Raw genomic sequence first — 23131 nt, forward strand, 5'->3', positions numbered from 1 at the left:
ATCAATAAGGAGAATGTAAAATGTTTACTGTGTTTTAAAGCAGTGTCAGAAATATAGTTTACTGTCGCCCAGTGTTAACGCTGAGTCAGACTGCAGCCTCACCAAGTGTTCTGATTGGTTAAAGATTACTGCTGAAGGCTTGTAGAAGACTCTAGAAACTGCTGTGTCTAATGGGGCTGTGGAGGGTCGGGCTCTCTGGAACCTGGTGCAGATTAAGCGCTGAAAGATTTAATCTGAATCTATAATCCCGTGTTGTTGTTCAGCTGCAGCTTCTTTTTGTCTCTTTCTCTGAGGATTATCAACATCAGGAACAAAAGGAGAGACAGCCTGAGCAGCTCCGGGAGCTTCTTTAAACACTGCTGCCGTGTGTCGCAGAGGCAGGATGATCGGGGTCAGATTGAACGGTTTAAAGGGTTATTACACTGTTCCTACTGTGACTGATTTAATCCGCTGATCTCTGACATGTTTCACTCACACTGGGTTTTACAGCAGAGTTTTTACAGATACCTGATGTTCTTTCTCTGACTCTACACAGTTTGATTAACATTGGGATGAAGAGTCGAAGCATAATCAAAGACACAAGAAAACAGAGTTAACACACATGCTCCTCTGTCTCCTGATTGGCTGATTGGCTTCCTGATGCTCTCTGCCTGTTCAACAAAGTCTGAGCGTAACAGAAGCCACACCTGTATCTCTTCAGGTGTCATGTTTCTGTGTCTATCTGACAGTAGTGACATCCAAACATTACTGTATAATGAGTGCGTGTTTGTTTGCACCTTGTCTGTTCATCATCCAGTTGTCCTTTCAGCATGGTTATACATTATATATCTTCATCAGTCTGATCTGAAATATAATCATCCTCTTTATCGGTAGCACTGTTGCTTTCACGCCATGATGACACCCGCTCCAGCTGGTCACTAATATCAGTCACAAACATCTTAACATGTTTATGACGTCAACTGACCAAAAGTCAGGACGGGACTGTTTTCAGAAGACGCCTGTGTTGAGCTGTTGTTCTGATCATCTGCTCTGATTGGCTGAGTTTCAGTCATGTGACTGACTGAATTGGCTCATTAATCAACACATCCTCTGATTGATTATCACATTCACCCAAACAGAGAGCACGGACATGAACGCAATCAGCAGGTGGACACACTCACACTGCCTGCATGTGCTGCTTATGCAACAACAATAAAACAGGCCCATGTGTGTCTCTCTGCGTGTGTGTCTCTGCGTGTGTGTCTATGCGTGTTTGTGTGTGTGTGTGTGTGTGTGTGTGTGTGTGTGTGTGTGTGTGTGTGTGCGTGTGTGTGTGTGTGTGTGCAGCACAGACAGACCTCTGTCTGTTGTTTCCTGTGTTGCTATGAACCCCGAGCCAAACAAAACCACCTGTGTGTCACTGACCTATCAGCTCCCTCTCCAGCCTCTGCAAACTATTTGAATAAAATGTGTGTGCGCGTGTGTGTGTGTGTGCAGAGTGAAAACACCTGCTGCGATGTAACTGATCAGGGTGTGTGTGTGCGGCAGGTGAAGCTGCCTCAGAGCTGCAGCTCATGAAGAGCTCTGACGGGGCAGTATTTGGGTCTCCTGGGAGTCGGTGATCATTTAGGCTTTAAATGAAGCTCTTTTCTTCAGCCTGCAGCAGAGAGTCCCTGAAGACCTCTGAATTATTTACCACATATACTCAGCATCTATTACTGCTTTAAGAGGCCGCTGCAGGTCTCCTGAATCGTGTCTCCTGAAGATTTTCTTACAATGACTTTAGAAATGGAAAAATCTAACTGATAAAAAACTCACCTAAATCGATACATCTTATATCAGCATAGAAGCTCTGTGTTCTAGTCCTAAACAAGCTGTGCCAGATTAAATCTCTGTGGTTAGTCTGGATGCAACAAACATTTATATAACCAAACAAGGCACCAGTAGAGCAGCAGCTCCGTGAGCTCTGTCAGGTGAAATCGCTGTTTTTATCAATGTCTGGTCACTGGTGTTGTTTTCTAATTTTTAAAAATCATCTTCCTCTTGAGCACAAAGCTCTCTCTCTGAAGGAATCCTTTCTGTAATGTTTTCAGACTCTTAGAAGAACAACCTGAGCCTGTCAGGGACGAAAACAAGAACTTTTAGTGGGCACACACTTTGATCCATCAAGGATTATGTTGCAGACATAACAGCCTCTTCACCTGCTGAAGGATGAAGACATTTACTGCAGTCACGCCGACAGAACTTTTTGTACACCGGTGTCTCAGGCCTTTAAAAAAACGGGTGCAAGGTTTAAAGTATATACATTTCTGGGTTGGTTTTTAATGCATGTATGATGAACATCAGACTGGTGCATGTGGGCACAATTTGAATTTTATGAGTAGAATTTTACTAAACAAAAACTGATCTGCTCAGATCAGGGCAGGACAGATGAGCATGCACTCTGTATCATGAGGAAAAGAAGAGATAGCCAATCAGGAAGCAAGCTGACTGAAGAAGGAAGCACAACAAACACATGCACGATGATGACAGTAAACGTGAAGCATTAAGTCAGATGGACGTCAGAAATAGGGGACCAATAACACAAGAGTTTCTACGACATGTCTGTTAAAACAAACCACACAGTGCAGAGAGAGTGGACTCAGAGAGGTTGTTGGTGAATTAATCTGTTAGTGTGTGCTGAGCTGTGTTGGGCACACTGTTGCTCTGCACACACTATAAAAACTAAACTGTTAAATCTGTCAGTGTTGTTGAAACAACTGGAACAGAGAGTGGGGAGTGACATGTGGTAATAGGCCACAGGTTGGAATCAAACCTGGCCCACTTCAAGGATTATAGCCTCTGTGCATGAGGCGGCGCTAAGCTACAGCTACAGCCCTGGATGAGGTTTTCTGAAACTCCTGACTGGTCTGTTTCACACAGCTGGTTTTACAGCAACACGACACAGATGACAAAACTCAGAAGTTCATAGGTATTGATCACAGATTAGATCAGTTAAACCGACCTCTAATTGGCCAAATACTGAAGTTCATTCATAAAGTGAAAGAGTCAGCCCTGACTACAGTCCCTCATGTATCATATTTGAAGTTCCGTGTGTAGTTGTCACATGAAACAGGAGGCACTGAGAGTTCATCAAAAGGTGTAAAATCAATCATGTAAGGATAAACTTTTACCACAGGACTCCTCTCTTGGCTTATGAACATGATTTGTGCCGAAGAAGAGCCAAATGACCATCAACCCTTTTCTGTAAGTAAATCAGAAAGCCTGAGATACCAGAGACAAGCGAGAACCCGCTTCACGAGACCTGGTACCTCTAACTCAAAGAGAGACCAGGGATGTTGAGGTCTTCTCACAGCAGAGCACACCACTCTGCACAGAGAGACTGACAGCCGGCTCTATCCTCCTCGTCTCTGCGAAGGTTGTCAGACAGACGTCACAAGTAATCAGAGAAAGCAACAGGAAGCACATTACACACACAAACACACACACATACACGTGCACACACACACAAACACACACACACACACACACACCCTAATATAATTAAAATCTCATAGAATGCTTTGATTTAGTTGGAGAAGCAAAAGAACAGAGTGCAGACAGCTTCTCTGCTGGAGACAAATACCTGACCTGCTGCATTCCTCACACTGCATTCTTTCTGTCTGTCACACTGTGTGTGTGTGTGTGTGTGTGTGTGTGTGTGTGTGTGTGTGTGTGTGTGTGTGTGTGTGTGTGTGTGTGTGTGTGTGTGTGTGTGTATGTGTGTGTGTGTGTGTGTGTGTGTGTATTAGGTCATTCTCCGAGAAGTGGTATCGACCAACAAAGAGACCAGCATTAATAAGAAAACACACACATCACATTAAACATAAACACACACACACATACACACACACTCAAGTGTGTGTGAGAGAAAGAGAGAGAGAGGCAATGTGTGTATGTGTGTGTGTTTTTGTGCGTATGTGTGAGTGTACTTCCTGACAAACAGAGCCTCAGCATGAAGGACCAGACTGAAGCCTGAAGGCACAGACACTGCTAAGCCCCCTCTGAACACACACACACACACACACACACACACACACACGCACACACACACACACACACACAAGATTTGATAGACGGATATCTGTCTCTTCTCCTATAACAGGAGACTAACTGTGTCATTTAATGCAGCGCTACACCCAAAATCTGATTAACATTATAATCCCGTGTCCACCCTGCTGTATAATTATAAACACATGTCACTAAATACTCAGTCTGATCCTGGAAAACAATAAACATGTTACTGCGGTTTAATGACAGTAAACAATTGTTACTGTCATTACATGACAATAAACAGGCTGTACAGATGCAGAAATTAACTTCATCAGGATGGTAATTTGTAAAATGTATTTGTTAGGTCTGTCTGCAAGACGTGACATGAGGACAGCTTTCAAAATGATTTGGAATGAATGGAGCTTGGTTTGAACATTTCTGAAGAAACCTTTGGGGTGCCTCAGAGATGAAGTTTCTTATTATTTCCTACTCTAATAAGTGACTCAAACATCATTGCATTGACTGTGTTAGTGTTCATGAGGTCTTTTATAAAATGCTCTGTTTGCTTTAAACTTTATTTTATTCCATCGAATTATACGAAGACAACATGAAACAGCTTTTATAACCTTAAAAAAAGTAAGTGTGGTTAGTTTCTCTTCTTTGTGGAACTCAACCTTTATTGGTGACTAAGCCCTGCTCCCTTTTGGTTTTGATTGAAGAAGTGACACTGTGGAGCACGGAGGTGACCGTACAGTTGAATTATTTTCAATTGGGAGCGCTGAGAGCACACTTTGTACTTTTGAGACTCTAGCTGTGATGGTTTGTGTAGAAAGTTGCTGGTGCCACAAATGCTGTTGGTGGACACAGACCCTTAGTCAGTCTTTTACTTTTATAATCTGAAACACCTGAGATATCTCAAGGCTTTCATTCTGATGCACTCCTAATGTTGCAAATAACAAGTCATTTTTAACATGTATCATCTTTTATGAAGAATTCAAATTTAACTTCAGCATCATTCCTGCATCGTTCAGTCCATGACTCCATGCAGACAGCATTGGTTGTATTTTTCTCTCTGTGTGGCCTACAGTCTGCTCCACGTGTGCTCGTGTGAACTCTGATACTGTGTGTGTTTATACAGTGAAATGTCATTAGATCAGACTTTATGACAGACAGGTGTGTGTCTCTGTATGAACCAATCAGAGTGAACCTCTGAGTGAGTGTGTTTCTAAAGTGAGGTCATTCCTGCAGGTCCAGGTGTTGATTTGAAACCTGATTTGAAACCTGGTGATGGACATAATGAAGAAATTAAGGTGAAGCTAAGAAGCCTTGAGAAATGGAGAAAGAGGATCCTCTGCTGATCCAGTTGATAAAATACCTCCATAACTTACACAAGGATCTGTATTTTATAACCTTACAGGCTCATTGTGATGTTTTTTTATTTCTAACTGTTGGTTCAGTGTGTGAAATCATAGACTGTATAAATAATGGACGTAGTATCCGTGACGTCACCCATCTGTTTTTGAAGCGCTGTTTAGAAGCCAATCATCAGAGGGAGCCATACCGGAAATGTTGAACTCAACTTAACTTCTGTTTAGCTAGTGTGACATAAAGAGGCGGGCTTTGAGCCTCCTCACCAGCAGCTACAGTATTCCCGCCTGTCAATCAAGTCAGCTGTGCCTCTCATAATTAAAAACCCGTAATTTTAATATCTTTGAAATTGCCACGTTCTGAAAAAATTCACCTCCTGTACAGTGTGTGCCGATCGATATATGAGCTATCCAGACTACACTCGTCTTTTGAACCAGGCTGTAATCGTGTTTATTTCTGCTGCAAAGATCGACTTTTTTAAATTGGTGTGTATGTGGTTTCCAGTACTTAAAGAGCCAACCTCAAGCGGACACTCGAGGAACTGCAGTTTTTAACACTTCTGCATTGGCGCCAATTCTCATGGCAGGAGGTTGCCGCTTGATTTAAATGCAGCAGGCTTTTTATTCACTGACACAATCTGAGTACAATAAACGGAAACCATGGACAGGGTCAGCTCGATCTGGTTGACTTTTCTTACCTTTGACCTCTGACCTGTATTAATGTGAAAATATCAATTTTGCTACATTATTAAGGTAATGGTACTACAGTATACTACAGTCCCTCTATATTTCCTCTCTGTGCTGTGTCATGCACTGAGCGGGTCACAGTGTACAGATGGGAAATATAATCTGAAATCTATACCATGAAACAGATCTATGCAGGGAGTCGAAGCTTTCTTTTAGACACATGATCAGGAGAAATCTGTCATAATGCTTCTTTATTGATCAATATTCATCAGCATTCATCAGCATATTTTTAAGGCTGTTTTAAAGCAAACACAGCACATCTGAGCGGCTGTGTCACAAAGAAAACTCTAACAATATTTTTCTACAACTAAGCTTCCTTCCCCTGGCTTCACAAAGAGTGAAGCTAAGGTTAGAACTCAGCTTCTCCATTTGACCACTTCAGGTCCAAATGTTTGAATGACGACCTGCTGCTGTTTAGAATTTATTAGACGTCTATTCAACCTCTGAACTGAGTGACCACACGAGTATTCGAGTGGCTGAAGTGTTGATGTAGTGACTGATCATCATTCACTGAATCATATGCATAACCATGTTATTAACCGTCTTTGTCTGACCCATATCTGCACCTCTCATTAACTGGTGTGAGCATGTGTCTGTGTGTGTGTGTGTGTGTGTGTGAGTGTGTGTGTGTGTGTGTGTGTGTGTGTATGTGGGAGTGTGTGTGCGTGTGTAACAGTGACCTCACTCTGCAGAGCCCACCATCTGGAGCTCCGTGTTCCTCCATATGGCTGAGCGGTCTGCAGGTCTACACGAGCTCCTCTTACAGAGAGGACACGACTCGACACAAAGAGCTCACTGCATGCTGGGAGGGTGTGGTATTAACCCTTAAATTACATAAATCCTCACTGGGAGTGTTAACCCTTACTGTGCCAGCAACTTTTGAACATTACCAGACAACAAAATAACACCTAACAGACAGAGATGTGTGTCTCTCTGTTAGCTATTTGAAAACAAAACAAAGACTTCATCATCACTACGTATATTTAACTCGGCTAGGTAGCTACTAGTGCTGGACAATATATCTAAAATTCACAGTCATCGTGATATCAACATGCGCGATACACATATTGCAAAACACTGCTTGAACTGTGATAAATTGTACTCTGTGTGCCATGCATTCATCCTCTGCATGACAATGTACTTGGCCAATCAGATGGAGCCCTGTATGCCCGCCCCCTACGCACACAACAATAAATGTTCGTCAACGACTCATTTTTTCATGAAGAAAACGAGTCTATGACGAGCTAAAGTGCATCACTGATAATATAAACTCTGACGAACATATACTTTGTTTCTGTTGATGAGATGACGACGAGACGGGCTGAGTTTACTAAGGGGCTCAGTGTTAGCTTGGTCTCTACCTGCAGCAGGAGTGCTTTATGAACCAGCTCTCCCGCCTCAATGCATCTGTCTCATCTCCATTGAGGATTTTTACCCCCGGTGTGTGTTAGTAACAAAGACACAACCGGGGGACGTCTGTTTACTATTTGCCGTTTTTGCCGCCATTACCGTAAAAGCTCCCGTCTAGAGTTCGATTTATTCCAGTTTGGTGATACATCAGACACATTTAGTAAGTTTTGACCAACTCCTTGTCATCAAAGATGCAGATGCACTTCAGAGTGCCGTGAACTGACTGTCTGTCCAGTGCGCCTGTCACTGCAGGTACATTCAGGGCCATTGTAAAAGTGCAATACAGCCCTTATATTGTGTTTATTGCATTTTTATTTGAATGAAGAGAATCAAAATACCTGCATAGTGTTCACATCAAGAATGTTTTCTTTTGACTTTTTAGCAGTGAGAGGCTGAATTATTTAACTGGAGATATTACACAAAAGTGTTAAAAGAGTGAAATGTTGATGATTTTAACTCTTGGTACAACTCTGATAACGATATCCGATCGACTATATGGATTATTTTAAAGAGAGTAAATGTTTTGTTGAAAATTAAAGACTAAAATGTGACCAAAACTAACAGGTTTTTTTTTGTCTAATGACAGTCATAGTAGCTAGCGACTGTGTTCGGTAGGGGGAGAAGTGTTGAGTAATGTCTCCTTTCATGTATTAATATCACTCCAACGTGTATGAGGACGCTTCCACAACAGCAACACATCAGACTACTGTGGCAAGTGGAAAGCAGAGACACTCCACTCAGCGTGAACGCCATGGCCCCGCCCACTCACTCACCGTGAATGTTCCAGACTCTGACCCGCTGTGCCCACACATCTCAGCCTGACGTCTTTTACTATGAGCCTAGCAGGAAAAAGTTGAGGTGAGTCAGGGTGAGTGTTCTGCATGTGTGAAAGCTGCTCCGACAGGTGAGCCTAACACGAGGATACGATCTGTTAACAGAAGTGATGACAGCATTTCAATCTTCAGCTGAAAATCCAGCTTTTCATTTACACGTTCATTCTGCTACAAGTGTCACAAACAATGAACTGATTCTCATCGCTCAAGGTTGCAGGTTCCTCCCGGACGACTGCATTATGTGATATCAAACACTGAGCTGCTTCTTAAACCACGTTATTTCACATGTGCAGACACTCACATTCAGCACCAAGCACGAATTCAGACAGGGATTTGTCAAAGCAGGCTGGAGCTGTGGATGTGTATGTGTGAGAATGTGCAGGCGGTCTCTGCAGTGTGTGTGTGTATATGTGTGTATATGTGTGTGTATATGTGTGTGTGTGTGTGTGTGTGTGTGTGTGTGTGTGTGTGTGTGTGTGTGTGTGTGTGTGTGTGTGTGTGTGTGTGTGTGTGTGAGAATAACATATATAGCTGAGCAGTATGTCTGAAACGTATGCCATAAAAAGCAGCAGTACTACACCCTCTGTGTGGAGCACAGTGTGTCCTACTCCATGTTCAGGAAAACACCGACCTCTTTATAGATCCTGTATATTAAAATATACCAGATACTCGGGTTTTAACCTCAAATCATCATGTTCAGATTGTCCTACCTGTCCTGAGTGTGTGTGAAGCTCTAAATCTGCACGCTGACAGTAACTCCTCTTAGTAGCGGGTGCAGAAGAAGCAGTAATCTGACCCTTCAGTAACTTCCCTCTGGGCTTTGCAACAAGAGATAGAGTTAAGAGAGCTTCCTGTGAGTCTGCAGCCTGTGCAACAGTTACATGATGAGGCTGCCTTTAAGGAAACCTTCACTGATAAAACTGTGAGGAGTCTGCGTTCCCCTCTCTTCGCCCTTCTTTGTGTGTGTGTGGGTGTGTTTGTGTGTGTGTTCTTAGTCTTCTGTGGGTGGATGTGTGTGTCTGTTCATCTGGAGCAGAGAGAGGATCTGCACAGCTTGCCACCAATGCCTGCACACCTGGTGCTCATCTGCAATCAAGCCACCTACACTCTGCAGAATCACAGCTGAGCTCAGTCCACTCTGTACCAGACCCATGAGTTACCCACCCATGAGTTCAGTTCTTCTGAAATATCATGTGATCCTGTTTACAACGTCTCTCCTTGTGCTCAGACCTCCATACCTTAGGCCCTCTGTGATCCAGCACTCAGCTCCAGAACCTCAACCACCGACCCTTCAACCTTGCACCCCCATTCTTTGGACCAGCCAAAACCCCCTTGTAACGTAAGACTTTGTAGCAATAAACTCAATTTCAACCTTTAGGGTGGAGATACACTTGCACATGCTTTTTAACCTTGCGTACACAGCCAGCAGCATCATGATCCTAACTGTTCTCTTATTGGCTATGAGCTAGGCTTGTCCCTGGAGGATACCTCTGAAGGGCACACAGAGCTCAGGCTGTATGTGACCATGATGAGTGGGATGTAAACAACAGAGCCGGCCACACTCGAGGGGGGTTATTATTATGATGTTTATTCTGGGTCTCAGTGGCCCCCGTGACTGACCAAACTCTGTAGGCAGCTGATGTGACTGATGACCGGTGGACAGAACACACACCGTTAGCACCTTCTTCACCCTCTTACTCAAACATGTTCCTTCATGCACGGACACAACGGTCCCTGACTCGTTTCCTCTCAGTCTTGCAGGTTTCCACGTTTAACCCAAATCTCTATCCAGCCTGACTGGGACTCTGTTTGCGTCCATACTTTGGCTCCAAATCTGCGTTTGTTATGACATTTACATATGTTCCACTGCTGTCACTCTTACTGCTGACTGTCACTGCAGACATGAGCTGTCTCTGAGCCCCTCTAACACAGCCTGTTAAAGTAGGACATAATATCCAGTCTGGATGATCTGTACAAGAGGTATGACTATGAAATGGAGTGGAGACGGTAACGAGTCCACGTCCGTGTTCACAGGTTGACAGGAAAGGAAACAGCAGTGACACTTTTAGGTTGTCTCATGTGTTTGATCCAACAGGAGACTTTCTCTATCCCAAAGATGAATAAGACAGAGTCTGACAACTTTACAGAAAGGATCCCTGCAGAGAGACAGCCAGAGAAAGTCCATGCAACAGTCTCCCTACAGAAACCAGACAGCCCATGATTTATCCTCAGGGAGCACAGGAGCTGCTGCTGCTGCTTCAACAGGTCAGTTTTCTGGGATGTGTGACACACAAATAAAGCAAACAATGGAGGCAGAGGTAGACCAGCAACTCCTGTGTTTTGCTGATCTCATCAGTGTAGTGTGATGTGTTTGTGGAGAGAGATGTAGCCTCTGTTTCTGGTTAGAATCTGGTCCATGATGCGATGCTGCAGCCATTCTTAGCTCCTGCAGCCGGCCGAAGAGTTTCAGCCGTCTGCTCATTTATTCAGAACAAGTAAAAATAGACAGAACACAAGTTTTTATTTGGAGCACACCTCAGATTATAAATTACAAATCAAACCCACAGGCCCGAACACGCTGCTTTATCTGCATGCAACAACAGGGAGGAGAATTAAAATAGTATCTGTTATTACCTCCTCTTTTCTACTTCCTCCTTCTTTCTCCTTCCTCTATCCTTCCTCCTCCCCTCTCCCTCCTCCTCTCTCCATCCTTCTCCTCTCTCGTACCTCTCCTTTTTCCTCCTCCTGTCTCCTTCCTCTCCTTTCCTCTCCTCCCCTCTCCCTCCTCCCTCCTTCCTCTTTCCTTCCTCCTTCTTCCTCTTTCCTTCTTCCTTCCTTCCTCCTTTCTCCTACCTTTTTCCTTCCGCCTCCCCTCTCTCTCATCCTCTCTCCATCCTTCACCTCTCCTCTCATCCTTCCTCCCTCCTTCTCCTCTCATCTCATCCTTCCTCCCTCCTGTCTCCTTCCTTCCCCTAACTCATACCCCCTTCTCTCTCCTTCTTCTCTCCTTCCTCCTCCAGTCAGAGAGCAGTCTTAGTCTCAGTGCTTAAACCTCTCCTCTGTCCTTGTGTCAGGCGTGTGACTGTAGCACTTCATCCCAGATTTTACTCATTAGATGAATTATTGTGACGGCAGCGTGTCAGACAGAGACAGCGAGCGTCACACACACAGTCCTCTTCCTCATCCCTGCATCTCTCTGTATAAATATTTAATGCCCTCCTCCTCCTCTCCTCGTGTTGTACACAGATATTTTCATCCACCTCTCTGTCCGTTCGTCCGTCCCTCCACCCCTCCGTCAGAGAAGCTCCAACACGTTATAGAAGTCCACTTACACATTTACAGACAGGTGTGTGTGTGTGTGTGTGTGTGTGTGTGTGTGTGTGTGTGTGTGTGTTATTTATGGAAGTCATTTCTGTGACAGCCTCTGGCAGAGAGAAGATAAACCCTCATCTTTTCTTTATCCCCCTCTCTCCCTCTCCCTCTCCCTCTCCCTCTCACACACACACGCTCTGCAGTAAGGTACCTCAGTTCCTTCAGTCGGACTCACAGAGCTCATGATTTGAGCCTCTGACAGGAGGCTGAATTAATCTGCCTCGAACTCACCTGAGAGCTGTAATGGTTCTGAATGCTCCACCTGCTCCATCAGTAGAGTTGCGTAAGAGCTGTGTGAGACGAAGTCATCTCTACTAGGTCAGTCAGATAATTTAAACAAACTCTGACGCAAACTCTGACGCAAACACTGACGTCTTTGTGAGTATACACTCTATTTAGAAAGTTTCAGCGCTCTACTTTGCCATCAGAAAGCCACAGACAGCAGAGGCTGATAGTATATTCTGTTCTGGTCTCTGAACAAAGAGCCAAGCTGACCGGCCCACTCTGGGTAATACACTTACTGTTAATAACTACCTCTTACACTTCAAAAACACAGACTATCCCTTTAAGACCTGCAAGTGTCATACTGTGAACATTGTACTTTTGACTTGCCAACATGAATTAAATGAACAGTAATGTGAATATCCACTCACCATTCTTCCTCTACCCTGATAATCAAGCACTGCAGGAGCCTCATTGGTCAATAGAGCTGTCAATCAAGACATCGCATCCTCTCTTTCTAGCATCAAATAACTAATTCAAACTAAACTAGTCAGAAAAATGTGACAAAAATTAAGCATTATAAGAACTCACTATAAAGACAGAAGCCATGCTTGAGAAATATTTATTTCACCTGTGTTTGGATTTTAGAGTTTGACCTATGTCCCATCTGTTTACATGGAGGAGTCAGTATCATGACCTAGAAACCCCTTTACAACCACTGTTCTAAAAAAAATGCGTGCCCATTTTGGCAGCTGAAGCATCATGAAAGTCTATTCAATCAGACGAGTCAACGAGCTTTAAGCACTTGTCAAAATGAACTCATCAGATATGTCTTTAATGAAACACTAAAGCCATTCATGAGAGGCATACTGGGCTGACAGTCCCTAGTTAACAGTGTCGCACTTTACACTGAAACACCGGTGACATCTATGGCTAAGGATTTCTTATTTCAAGAGTGACTTGTATGCTTAAATCTCTCTCTCTGGTGTACACGCTGAGTTTCTCCACTAAAGACGTCTGTCCGCTGAATATCTGTCCACTTGCTTATGTCCAATCCACTTAGTGATTTCACACAGAGGTGGTTTTGACTTTGGTGGTTAACCCCTTTATGTAGCTTGACACTCTACCGTACTTCCGTTGCCAAAATGTGCCAGCACCGGAAGTTTGGAGGAGTACTGTTTACAAACAGTACTCCTCCAAACTATCATTAGTGTGATTTCATCTTTAATGTGTGTTTTATGTGTTCTTATTATCTCTGTGTTAGCGCCAAAGATACCGCTGCAGTTATGTTAAACAGTTACCATGACGACTACTGTACGACTGACACAGGATGATAGTGTCACCAAAGAACTGTATGTTACCATGGCTACCACTGTATGACTGACACAGGGTGAGACAGTTAACCGCCTGTTTCTGCAGACAAACATATATCACTTCCTGTTACAGACCTCCACCTCATCTATGTAATGCTTTCAGGCACACACACACACACACACACACACACACACACACACACACACACACACACACACACACACACACACACACACACACACACACACACACACACACACACACACACACACACACACACATATGATTGATGAGGTCTTTCAGAGTAAGATAATCCCACTCAGGGGCTAATGGCTTACTACACCAGATGGGCTGCTAGCACTCTCTCTTTCAATTGAAAACACACACACACACACACACACACACACACACACACACACACACACACACACACACACACACACACACACACACACACACAAACACACACACACACACACACACACACACACAAACACACACACACACACACACACACACACAAACATAAACACACAAACATAAACACACGGATACAAAGACTTAAGGTCAGAGAATGAAGGAAAGTGAGGACTTAAGGAGACAAGGAGAGAACCAATCTGCAGTTTTGATCTAGAGATGATGTGGACGGTAACATGATCCTACCACGGACATGTAACACCTTGAAACCCTGGGACTACGATACTGAGCCACTTTAAGGCTGAAGGACCTCAAATGATATCAAGAGATGTTTAATGAACCATCACATTGACCTGCACCATCACAATAAACCTGAACCATCAAAATAACCCTGAACCACCAGACTGAACCATCACAGTGAACCTGAACCATCACAGTGAACCTGAACCGTCACATCCTCGTATAGCTTCAGGAGAAAGTGGAGAATACCAGATCACACATGGGGGATAAACAGTGGAGGGATTTGGTGAGTGGATTGTGAGTTGGCTAACTCGGAGCCTAATCCTTAATGAGTTGCAGTTTAGCGTGTGGAGCGTGATGGAGATTGAATCAGACACTTATTTCTATTCAACATGAGTTTGTGTTGAGGAGTTTCCTGTATTTGCTCTCTGACTCCTCCGTGTTGTGACTGGAACATTTGCAGAATTAAATATTTGGCTGCGCTGAACCAGACGTCCAAATCGGGCTGTTGATTTCTCTCCTTCTCTCTCTCTCTCTCTCTCTCTCTCTCTCTCTCTCTCTCTCTCTCTCTCTCTCTCTCTCTCTCTCTCTCTCTCTCTCTCTCTCTCTCTCTCTCTCTCTCTCTCTCTCTCTCTCTCTCTCTCTCTCTCTCTCTCTCTCTCTCTCTCTCTCTCTCTCTCTCTTTGGGCTGCTGAGTTAATCTGATTAAAGCAGCAGCTGTCTGTGATTCGGAACAACAATAGCAGGCAGCTAAGAAGCAGATTAGCATCATTACATCATGAATTATGCAGAAACAGAGACACACACAGAGAAAGTGCTCTAAGGAACATGATGGATGTTGATGATGGATGGATGAAAACGAAGGAGAGGACAGAGAGAGATCCTGTTTGATCCTAGAGAACACTAACAGACTGCATGTGACAGAAGTCATGAGTGATGTGATGTCTCATTAAACTTCTGAGCGGTGAAACATTAAGGCGGCTCATAGGTAGATACAGGTTCAAAGAAACATAGTTGAGTGTGTTCTGCAGCTCTCCTCCTGCACACTGATTTTGCTGAATTTCTCTAAGTAAAACATCTTTGTGAGGAGAGATGAGGTCAGACCCTATAGATGCCAAACTCTGAGAGACATGAGTGAGAGTCTGCAGCCTCTTATGGAGCGGACTCTCTGTCTCTGACTGACAGAGCCCGGGCTCCTTGCAGGACCCAGGGTCAGAAGTGTTGAGGTTCACATTTGAAGTCCAGGCAGAATCATAAGCGAGTGTTTCAGGGAGCTTTGGCTGTGCTGTGTGAAAAGTAAAAGTCTGAAGTACAATCTGCATGCTAGTGCTGCTAACAATCCCCCCTCAGACGTACTCTCTGAACTCTGACAGATCTGTTGCTGGTTGAGCTGTGACCAGAAGAACTTCATGACCAGAAGCTCTTCATCCTGACCTCTGGATACACCTGAGGACATAAGGTCCTCAGACGACAGCTGATTCTCCTCGACTGTATTCTTTCATATCAGCGCGAATCTTTGTAGCATAGTTAGAGATGTTGAAGTTCAAACGTTGTGCTGAGATCCTCAGTTCAATCTTTTCTCTGATTGTAGGTTGTCGATGCGGATTGACATGGTGGGCTGATCTCTAGCTTTCTGACACATGTGCCTTGTAGCATGTGCACACACAACCACAAAAGAATATCATTTATCAACCCTTTCTGTCTCCACTAACCATATCTACTTGAGCTCCTAACATTCAAGTTTCATACACGTTATTTTCCTGTGTATTATTTTTTACATTTAAAACATAACACAGATTCAAGACTCAATAAGGAGATGTTTGTCTCTGGACACTGGTAAAGCTTGTTGTTTAAAGAAGGTATCCCATGTACAGAGGCTGTGGTCCTCGGAGCGGCTTTGAAGTCCTTATGCAGCATGTCAGTCCCCTCTCTTCCTCCCCTGTTTCCGTCTCTATCCACTATTTTGTCCTCTCCATAAAGACATGAAAGCCCAAAATAAAGCTAAAAAAAGATCTTTGGCTCAAGTCAAAATTTAAAGCACTAATGTGCTGCATTTTAAAGACCAGTAGCCTCTGACCAAGCGTCCAATGTGGAAGTGTTAAAAACTGCAGTTCATCAAGGATCCGCTTGAGGCTGGCTCCAGAAGTACCGGTAACCACACACACACCAGTTCAAAAAATCTGTACAGCAGAAATAAACATGTTTACAGCCTGGTACAAAAGACGAGTGTAGTCTGGATAGCTCATTTCTGGATCGGCACACACTGTACAGGGGGTTCATTTTTTCATAGCACTGCATTCTGAAGATATTAAGATAACGAGTTTACCATAATGAGAGGCACAGCTGACTTGATTGACAGGCGGGAACACTGTAGCTGTTGGCTAGGAGGTTCAAAGCCCGCCTCTTTACCTCACACTAGCTCGACAGCAGCAATATGGCACGCCAAACTAATTTTTTACCCGCCATTGGTGCTTGGCCGGTGTTAATTTTACGCCCTGTAGTGAGGGCTAAGTTTCTCCACCTGAGCACCATGGTCATATCTTTAGCTCATTTTGGAGCTCTTTGAAATGAAGAATGATCGAATGTTCGCTCTCTTTACCGCTCTGCACAAACTTCATCACGACCTACAAAGAGTCACCGTCCAGCCTGAAGTTGTGCACTTTTTACACCACTGACTTAGAAAGAATCACCAGCAGATGAAGCTCTCTTAAAACTGCTTGTTGACATGTAGCATTATAAAGGAGCTGAAACAAACCAGAGTTCATCCTTCAAACACTGACCACCAGCCTCAGATCAGGATTACTGTGTCTGTGTGTCTCCTTAGAAGAAAGACTGTAATGAGGAGGACATAATCCAGAACAAACAACATCACAACATCTCAGCCTGCTTAGAGGCAGAGCTGCGTGAGCAAAGAATAAAGGAGCAGACAGAGGATCATCAGGTGGAGCCGTGTGTGAAGAGCAGACTGTCTGATGTAAAGAACAAAGACTCACCCTGCAGCTGCTTCAAACACACACACACACACACACACACACACACACAGAGAAGCAGACAGACAGAGTAGCCAACAGGTGTAGGGGCCTGTTGTAGGAGGTGTAGGAGTGTCTGAATCTGTCTCCTCTCCTTCTCCTCCTCCTCCTCCTTCTGTGTGCCGCTCCACCTCTCACCTTTCTTGGTGATGATGATCCGCAGCAGAGGATTGGCCGACGACAAAGCTTTGTGGTAGTTTTCGTCGTTGTTGATCGGCAGCAAGTCTCCGTGCATGTCGGCGTATCCCAGCAGCACGTCCCATCCCGGGATACGGTGGATGCTTTGGAGGAGGCGGTAAAACTCCTGGAAGTTGCTGGGGCCGTTCCTCTTCAGAGCGAAGCGACGGTACTCCGCCTCGAACTGAGGAAGACGAGGGAGAAAAAGACACAGTTTAGATTTTGCTCTATTAAAAGAGTTTGTGCAGTTCATGAGTATCACGTAAATCTTCATACAGAAGAAGATTCTTTTTAACAAATTGTTGGGCATTTTACTTCAAAATCTCCTAAAAATATAAATATACAAAATATATGTGCTTTCCAGCATCATAAATATTCTGTGTTGACTCTTATTTAGTTATTTGTTGTCGTGTTTTGTGGCAGAGACAAAACTTCCAGTAATAATTAAAACATTCGTCAGTGTTTTTATTAAAGAATGTACTGCTGATACACACGCTGGGGGTTTTTAATAGATCCGATTTTAACGGCCAAATTCCACCAGATCCATGTCCAGTCCATCTCCGACCCTCACTGCAGCGGAGTTGATTCTATTCTAGTCAATGTTTAACTTCCATTGGATCCACTCGGTTGCGTTCCCACTTTGTCTCTGATCTGGCAGGTTTGAGCCCTCCAGATCAGATACGCAAGACTTCTGTTTTTGCCAGATGTCAACAGGTCAGAGGTTTTCAGAGGACCATAAAGACAACATGGACTAGGAGAGGGGTCGGATAATCATTAATGCAGTTATTACTGCGGGAAAACCTCGGTTACGTGACTCCAGCTGTCCGGCGGTCCTGCTCCGTGCTGCGTTCTGGAAACATCACTTGTGGGTGTTGACGGACAAGAGAGCACAAATCGGATTGGAGACAGATCGGACAAGGATCTGGTAGAAGTCTAATGTTAGATCTGACCAATCTGAATCTCAGCTTCAGTATCACTTTAACACAAACACTCAGTAATGAATCCAAAACGATCAAATCAAAGGAGACAACCAAAGAGCACAGTCTGCACCTGCTGTTTAAAGGGTCCGTAGGTAACATGTGATTTGATTCACAGATATACAGTGTAAGTGTAATAAGGATTGAACTGATTGATCATAAGAACCATTCATCTGACAAACTTTCTTGTCAGTCTTTAGGAATGTGTGTGTGACCGCAGAGAGAAGTGTGTGTGTTGAGCTGAAGCATGAACTGATGGAATATTTTAGGAATTTTACTCTAAGCCAAACCTCACATTCCAGCTGAGTACAGGAATTTATAAAGAGAGCTTTTCATCCTAGACACTGAGACACCTTCAGAGAGAGATAACAGAGATTTAACCGAGGCAGACAACATCTGAAAATCTACCGTCCTTAATCCACCACACTTTGATTAACCTGTTTCTACTACCATGCCACGCCACGCCTTGCTCGCTGCAGCAGGCTCTGGGTGTTTGTTGTGTTTAGTATCATTTGTTGATGACAGTTGAGATAGGTTAGGTACATGTGGAGGTGTAATGTTTCACTTGCTCTGGTTTAAAGGGTTGTGTTCAGGGATAAAGCGAGAGTCACATAGAATACAGAGCTCTGTCCTGAGGCTCCTGAGGGTCATGAGTTGTACAGTCTTTAAGGAGATGACCATTTTAATATGATGTATAAACAACATAGTCAAACATAACACAGATCAGTTGTAGATGTTGACTGAAAAATCAAACACTCGGTCGACGTCACTTAAGTGTTTCATGATGAAGGAAACTCTTAAATCATAATACTTCTCACATCACACCAAGAAGTCACAGATTAAGACCTGTGAGCCAGAGCTCAGGGCAAACAAACCTTCGCCCCACACATGAACAGATCTGGAGGGCAGAACTTTATCAGAAGTCACATGTTCAAACAGACAGACGATTGAGAGGGAGGCCTCAGCTGTGACTGATGACTTGCTGGAAAGAACTGTATGTGTTTACAAAGTGGTCTACATATTTTCAGGTCCGTGCTCACATTAAGGATCTGGTCACACACTGACAGGAAGTTTTTCTGCAATATATCTCCACACAGAAATATGTTCTTTCATTAAAGTCCATGAGTTCTCACTTTACATGCATACATTTATTTCGTTTGTGTATGATACAGTCAGCTGGTCAGTCAGAGTTTATGTTTTAACAGAATGAAAGCATACTTTGTTCTTAGACTATAATCCAAAAAGACTTGAATGTAGAGCTGGGCAATATTGAAAATGGTGTTATCACGATAAAAAATTTAATATCAGTCGATATCGATAATTTTCACAATAAATAACAATCATTTTTTCATTTAAATTTAAAGTCATATTTTAGGTCCTTAGTGAAAGTTGAAGAAACCCCACTGTTTGTTAGTTTGTATCTGGATTTAGTTTTCTGATGAACTTCTTGAACCCGTCATATCTGACGGTGCTAACAGGAAGAAGGTCTTTTGTGTAAGATGAGATTTTTGTGACGTTTTAGTTTGTAGATTCTTTTTTTTCACAGGTTGAGGTATTTTCATAATTAGATCTAAATTTACAACAAAGATATATTAAAATGTATTCTGTTTATCAGTTTAGTAGAGTATTGTTTTGAGTTGTGCACTCCCCTTTAAGATTACTAAGGGTTATAGGCAGAGTGATGGTGTTTCCCACAGTACAGTGAATGCATCACGTTTATTCAGTGTTCAGTTGTCCTACGGTTGCGGTGGACACGTGTTTGAAATGCACATCAGAAGTTGCCTCCATGCTCTTCCTTTACCCACATCCTTTAATACATTCCGCTCCGAACGTCTCTAAGCCCCGCTTACCTTTCACCCTGCGACATGATTGGCTGTTCCATACTGTCTTCTTCTTCTGTCTAACGTTAGATGGCAACTAGCGTTTAAGGCTCAGTAGCACCCTTTCTAGTGGTTTGGGGGGGTAATTACAGGTTTATTTATATCATATTTGTATAGAACATTTGTTATATTTATACTGAGAAAAATTATATCACGCTAAATATCATTATCGAATTTTCGCCCAGCCCTACTTGAATACACAGTGTATGAGTGGCAGTTCAGTTTAATTAGAATTTCATAGTTTGTTGACTTTTCTGTATTTTATCTGCTCCCTCAGGTGATGAGGACGCTCTGAGTCTGTGCACATGGGGCACTTGGAGGAAGACAGGTCACAGTGCATACCGTCACCAACCGCAGGCTCATCAGATAAATATGAAGGACTGGCATTTGCATTGACATCGGTAAAGTAACCTGAGCCGATACATACTGTTTACGTCAAACAACTCTGAATCCTCTCTCACTGGATTGATTTTCACAGAACGTCTGCGTGTGTGATGAAACCGCAGCTGTTCTCCCCGAGGTAAACACAACAAGGTTCTGGAGAGGTTACAGGACAAACCTGATTTTTAAAGTTTTCAACACTTCACACAGAGTTGTTCAGCCAAACGTAAACAGAGAGGACATTTATATCCATGACATGACACTGAAGTGACACAAACTGTGGTGGAAGGATTTTCAACCTGTCACGGTTCCTTCAGATACCATATCTTTATATTCAAACCCATTAAAACTGGGTCATGCTGCATCCTGTGTGTCACCTGTAATCTAAATTTGAATCTGAATCTAAACTGTGATCAGAGCTGACTGTGTGCTGCTTGTTCTTTCCCTGATTCCATCTCTATTGTTCTGCTGATCTGCAGGACAGGTGCGTCATGTGAGCTCCAGCTGCAGGCTACAATCAACACGCTTCATTATTCCCCATGATCGCTGAGATACCAAAGTGATCAGGTACAAACCCTCAGAGCTTTGGCTCACTCTGAAACTCTCTCCACCTTCATGCTAACATGCCTCTGTGGTTTCACATGAACACACTGCGCTGTGTGTGCGGCTACATGCTGATGATGTTTGTCTCAGGTGTGACGGAGACAGGAAACATGTCAGCGTGGGTGTGGAGATAAATACAGGTAATTAAACTCTGAACTTAGTTGAGGAGATTATTGTGGGAAAAGCAGATTTATGTAATTATGTAAATGGATTAAAACACATACTGCCTCAGTGTGCGGCAGTAAATGGAGCCATTATTAACACTACAATGGAACAGCAGAAACCAGATTACATAACCTGACAGGAAAACTAATTAAGAGTCCAACAATCGCTCGTGTTCTGATTATGAATCACTGCTGCTGCTGAAAAAGTGACGTTCACAAACGCAAGCAGGGAAAAGGTGACAAGTCACAAGACAAGAAGACTCGCTCTTTCAGGGAGGTGATGTTTTTACTAATAATCAGACTGTTACACACTATTCTATTAATACTGTCTGAGAGCGGGCTCTGCTGTCTCAAAGTTTTACTAAAACTCTCTGGGAGAAGTAAACACACACTTTAGATACGTTTCAGGAAGAACTGCTCCCACAGGTGTCGCTACTGGACATGATGTGCTTGATTCCTAAACTCCAAACCTGATGAGTGAGTGGGCTGGTTATAGATGAAGTCTGAAGACAGGGCTGGTCTGCAGCCTTATCTCTGATCACATCTTCATGTTTGGAGAGCCAAGGAGCTGACTCGTCTAGAAAGACTGGTTCAACAGCTGCAACCTTTTCTCTCACCAGGATCCACAGTCGTCCAGTCTTTGGGCAACAACCAGCCTGTCGCATGTATGAAGTGTTAGAGATGTGAGGGCAACGTTTGGGTTTGCAGAGTCAGGAGGGAGCTGCCTGTCTGCTCAGAAGGAATCGCTTATGGATGATTTTTGAGCATGTGAATCAAAGCAGATATGTTAGTGCGTTTGAGCAGAAGTGCAGTTCTCTGAATGTCCACTAGAGTGTGTCTCCTGCAGTGAGTAAGCCCCCATAGAGCCCCATGTTAAAATGTTACAGCAGAAACAAACATGTTTACAGCCTGGTACAAAAACATTTGGGGTCTCTATAGCTCATTCCTCTGCTCGGGCTGAATTTATATACAACTCAACTGTTTTAGATTAAGGATCAAAGGGAGGTAGAATTAGGGGCGAGGCCTCTTTGACTGACAGGTGGGTGTGTTGTAGCCAGGTGGCTTCAGGCCTGCCTCAGCTCCACCTCTCTGTCTGTTTCCAGATAAGCAGGAAGCTAGCTGCAGCAGCATTTCCAACATAGCGACCTCCACCCTTGGGCTTCATAAGGCCTCTTCTGAGACCGATGGGGGGAGGGGGCAACACTGAGACTGCGTCTATGTTTTGTACAGGATGTGACTTGGACGCAACCTAGTTTGAGCCACAAACAACAGAAATGTGTCACTGTGGGATTTCCAGTGATGCTTTTGCTGAAGAGCAGTTGGATGGAGACTGTCGAGGATAGGAGCCTTTAGCACTACAAGCTAAGCGAGCTAGCTTGTGTAGTCAGTATCTTTAATGATGGAGAAGCTGTGAGTCATTACTGTGGATGAAAAACACAGCTCTGGAACCTGAACTACAGTGACACACTGTTACCTTGAACAGAGTGACTACTGATGAGAGGTTTGTAAGGAGGAGCAGAAGAGGAAGCCACATCCAATAAATCCACCACAACTCTAAACCCTCCTGCTCAGACCTCTAGGACCTCCGTCACTGCCCTCCACCACAGGAGTAGTCCCCAGAGAGAAACAGAGGAGAGACCACCCTCCCTCTCTGCTCTGTCCCAGACTGGGGAGAAGAGACCACAGATCATTGTGATGCATTAAAGTCTAAAGTAAACCTTTTTTTTAATCACTTGCTATTTTGTCCCTTTTGGCACACCATAGGTAAGCTGCCGAAGTCTCTTCCTGCTTCCATCATGAAGTAAAATAAGCACTTTGTTTTTGAATGTCACATTTCACTTTAAAAACTCTCATATAGCTCAGCTGACAGGTCAAAGTATAATCTGCACAGTCTATGGCAGTACCGTTTTTACCAGAATACAGGATGGCTTTGGCTACAAGACGACCCCCTCCTTTTCAGGATGAAGATTTAGAACAAGACTCTTTG

At 43.6% G+C, this 23131-nt stretch overlaps 1 protein-coding gene across 1 annotated transcript in view; it reads right to left on the reverse strand.

Moving 5' to 3' along the window:
• Positions 1-23131, reverse strand: part of pard6a (par-6 family cell polarity regulator alpha) — a 36115-nt gene that overhangs the window by 8784 nt on the left and 4200 nt on the right. The window contains exon 2 of the mRNA XM_034686580.1: positions 17101-17323. Within this exon, the coding sequence (XP_034542471.1) occupies positions 17101-17323 (223 nt within the window). The remainder of the gene's footprint in view (positions 1-17100; positions 17324-23131) is intronic.

This window comes from Notolabrus celidotus, chromosome 6 (assembly GCF_009762535.1).
Source record: "Notolabrus celidotus isolate fNotCel1 chromosome 6, fNotCel1.pri, whole genome shotgun sequence".
Taxonomy (NCBI): Eukaryota; Metazoa; Chordata; class Actinopteri; order Labriformes; family Labridae; genus Notolabrus; species Notolabrus celidotus.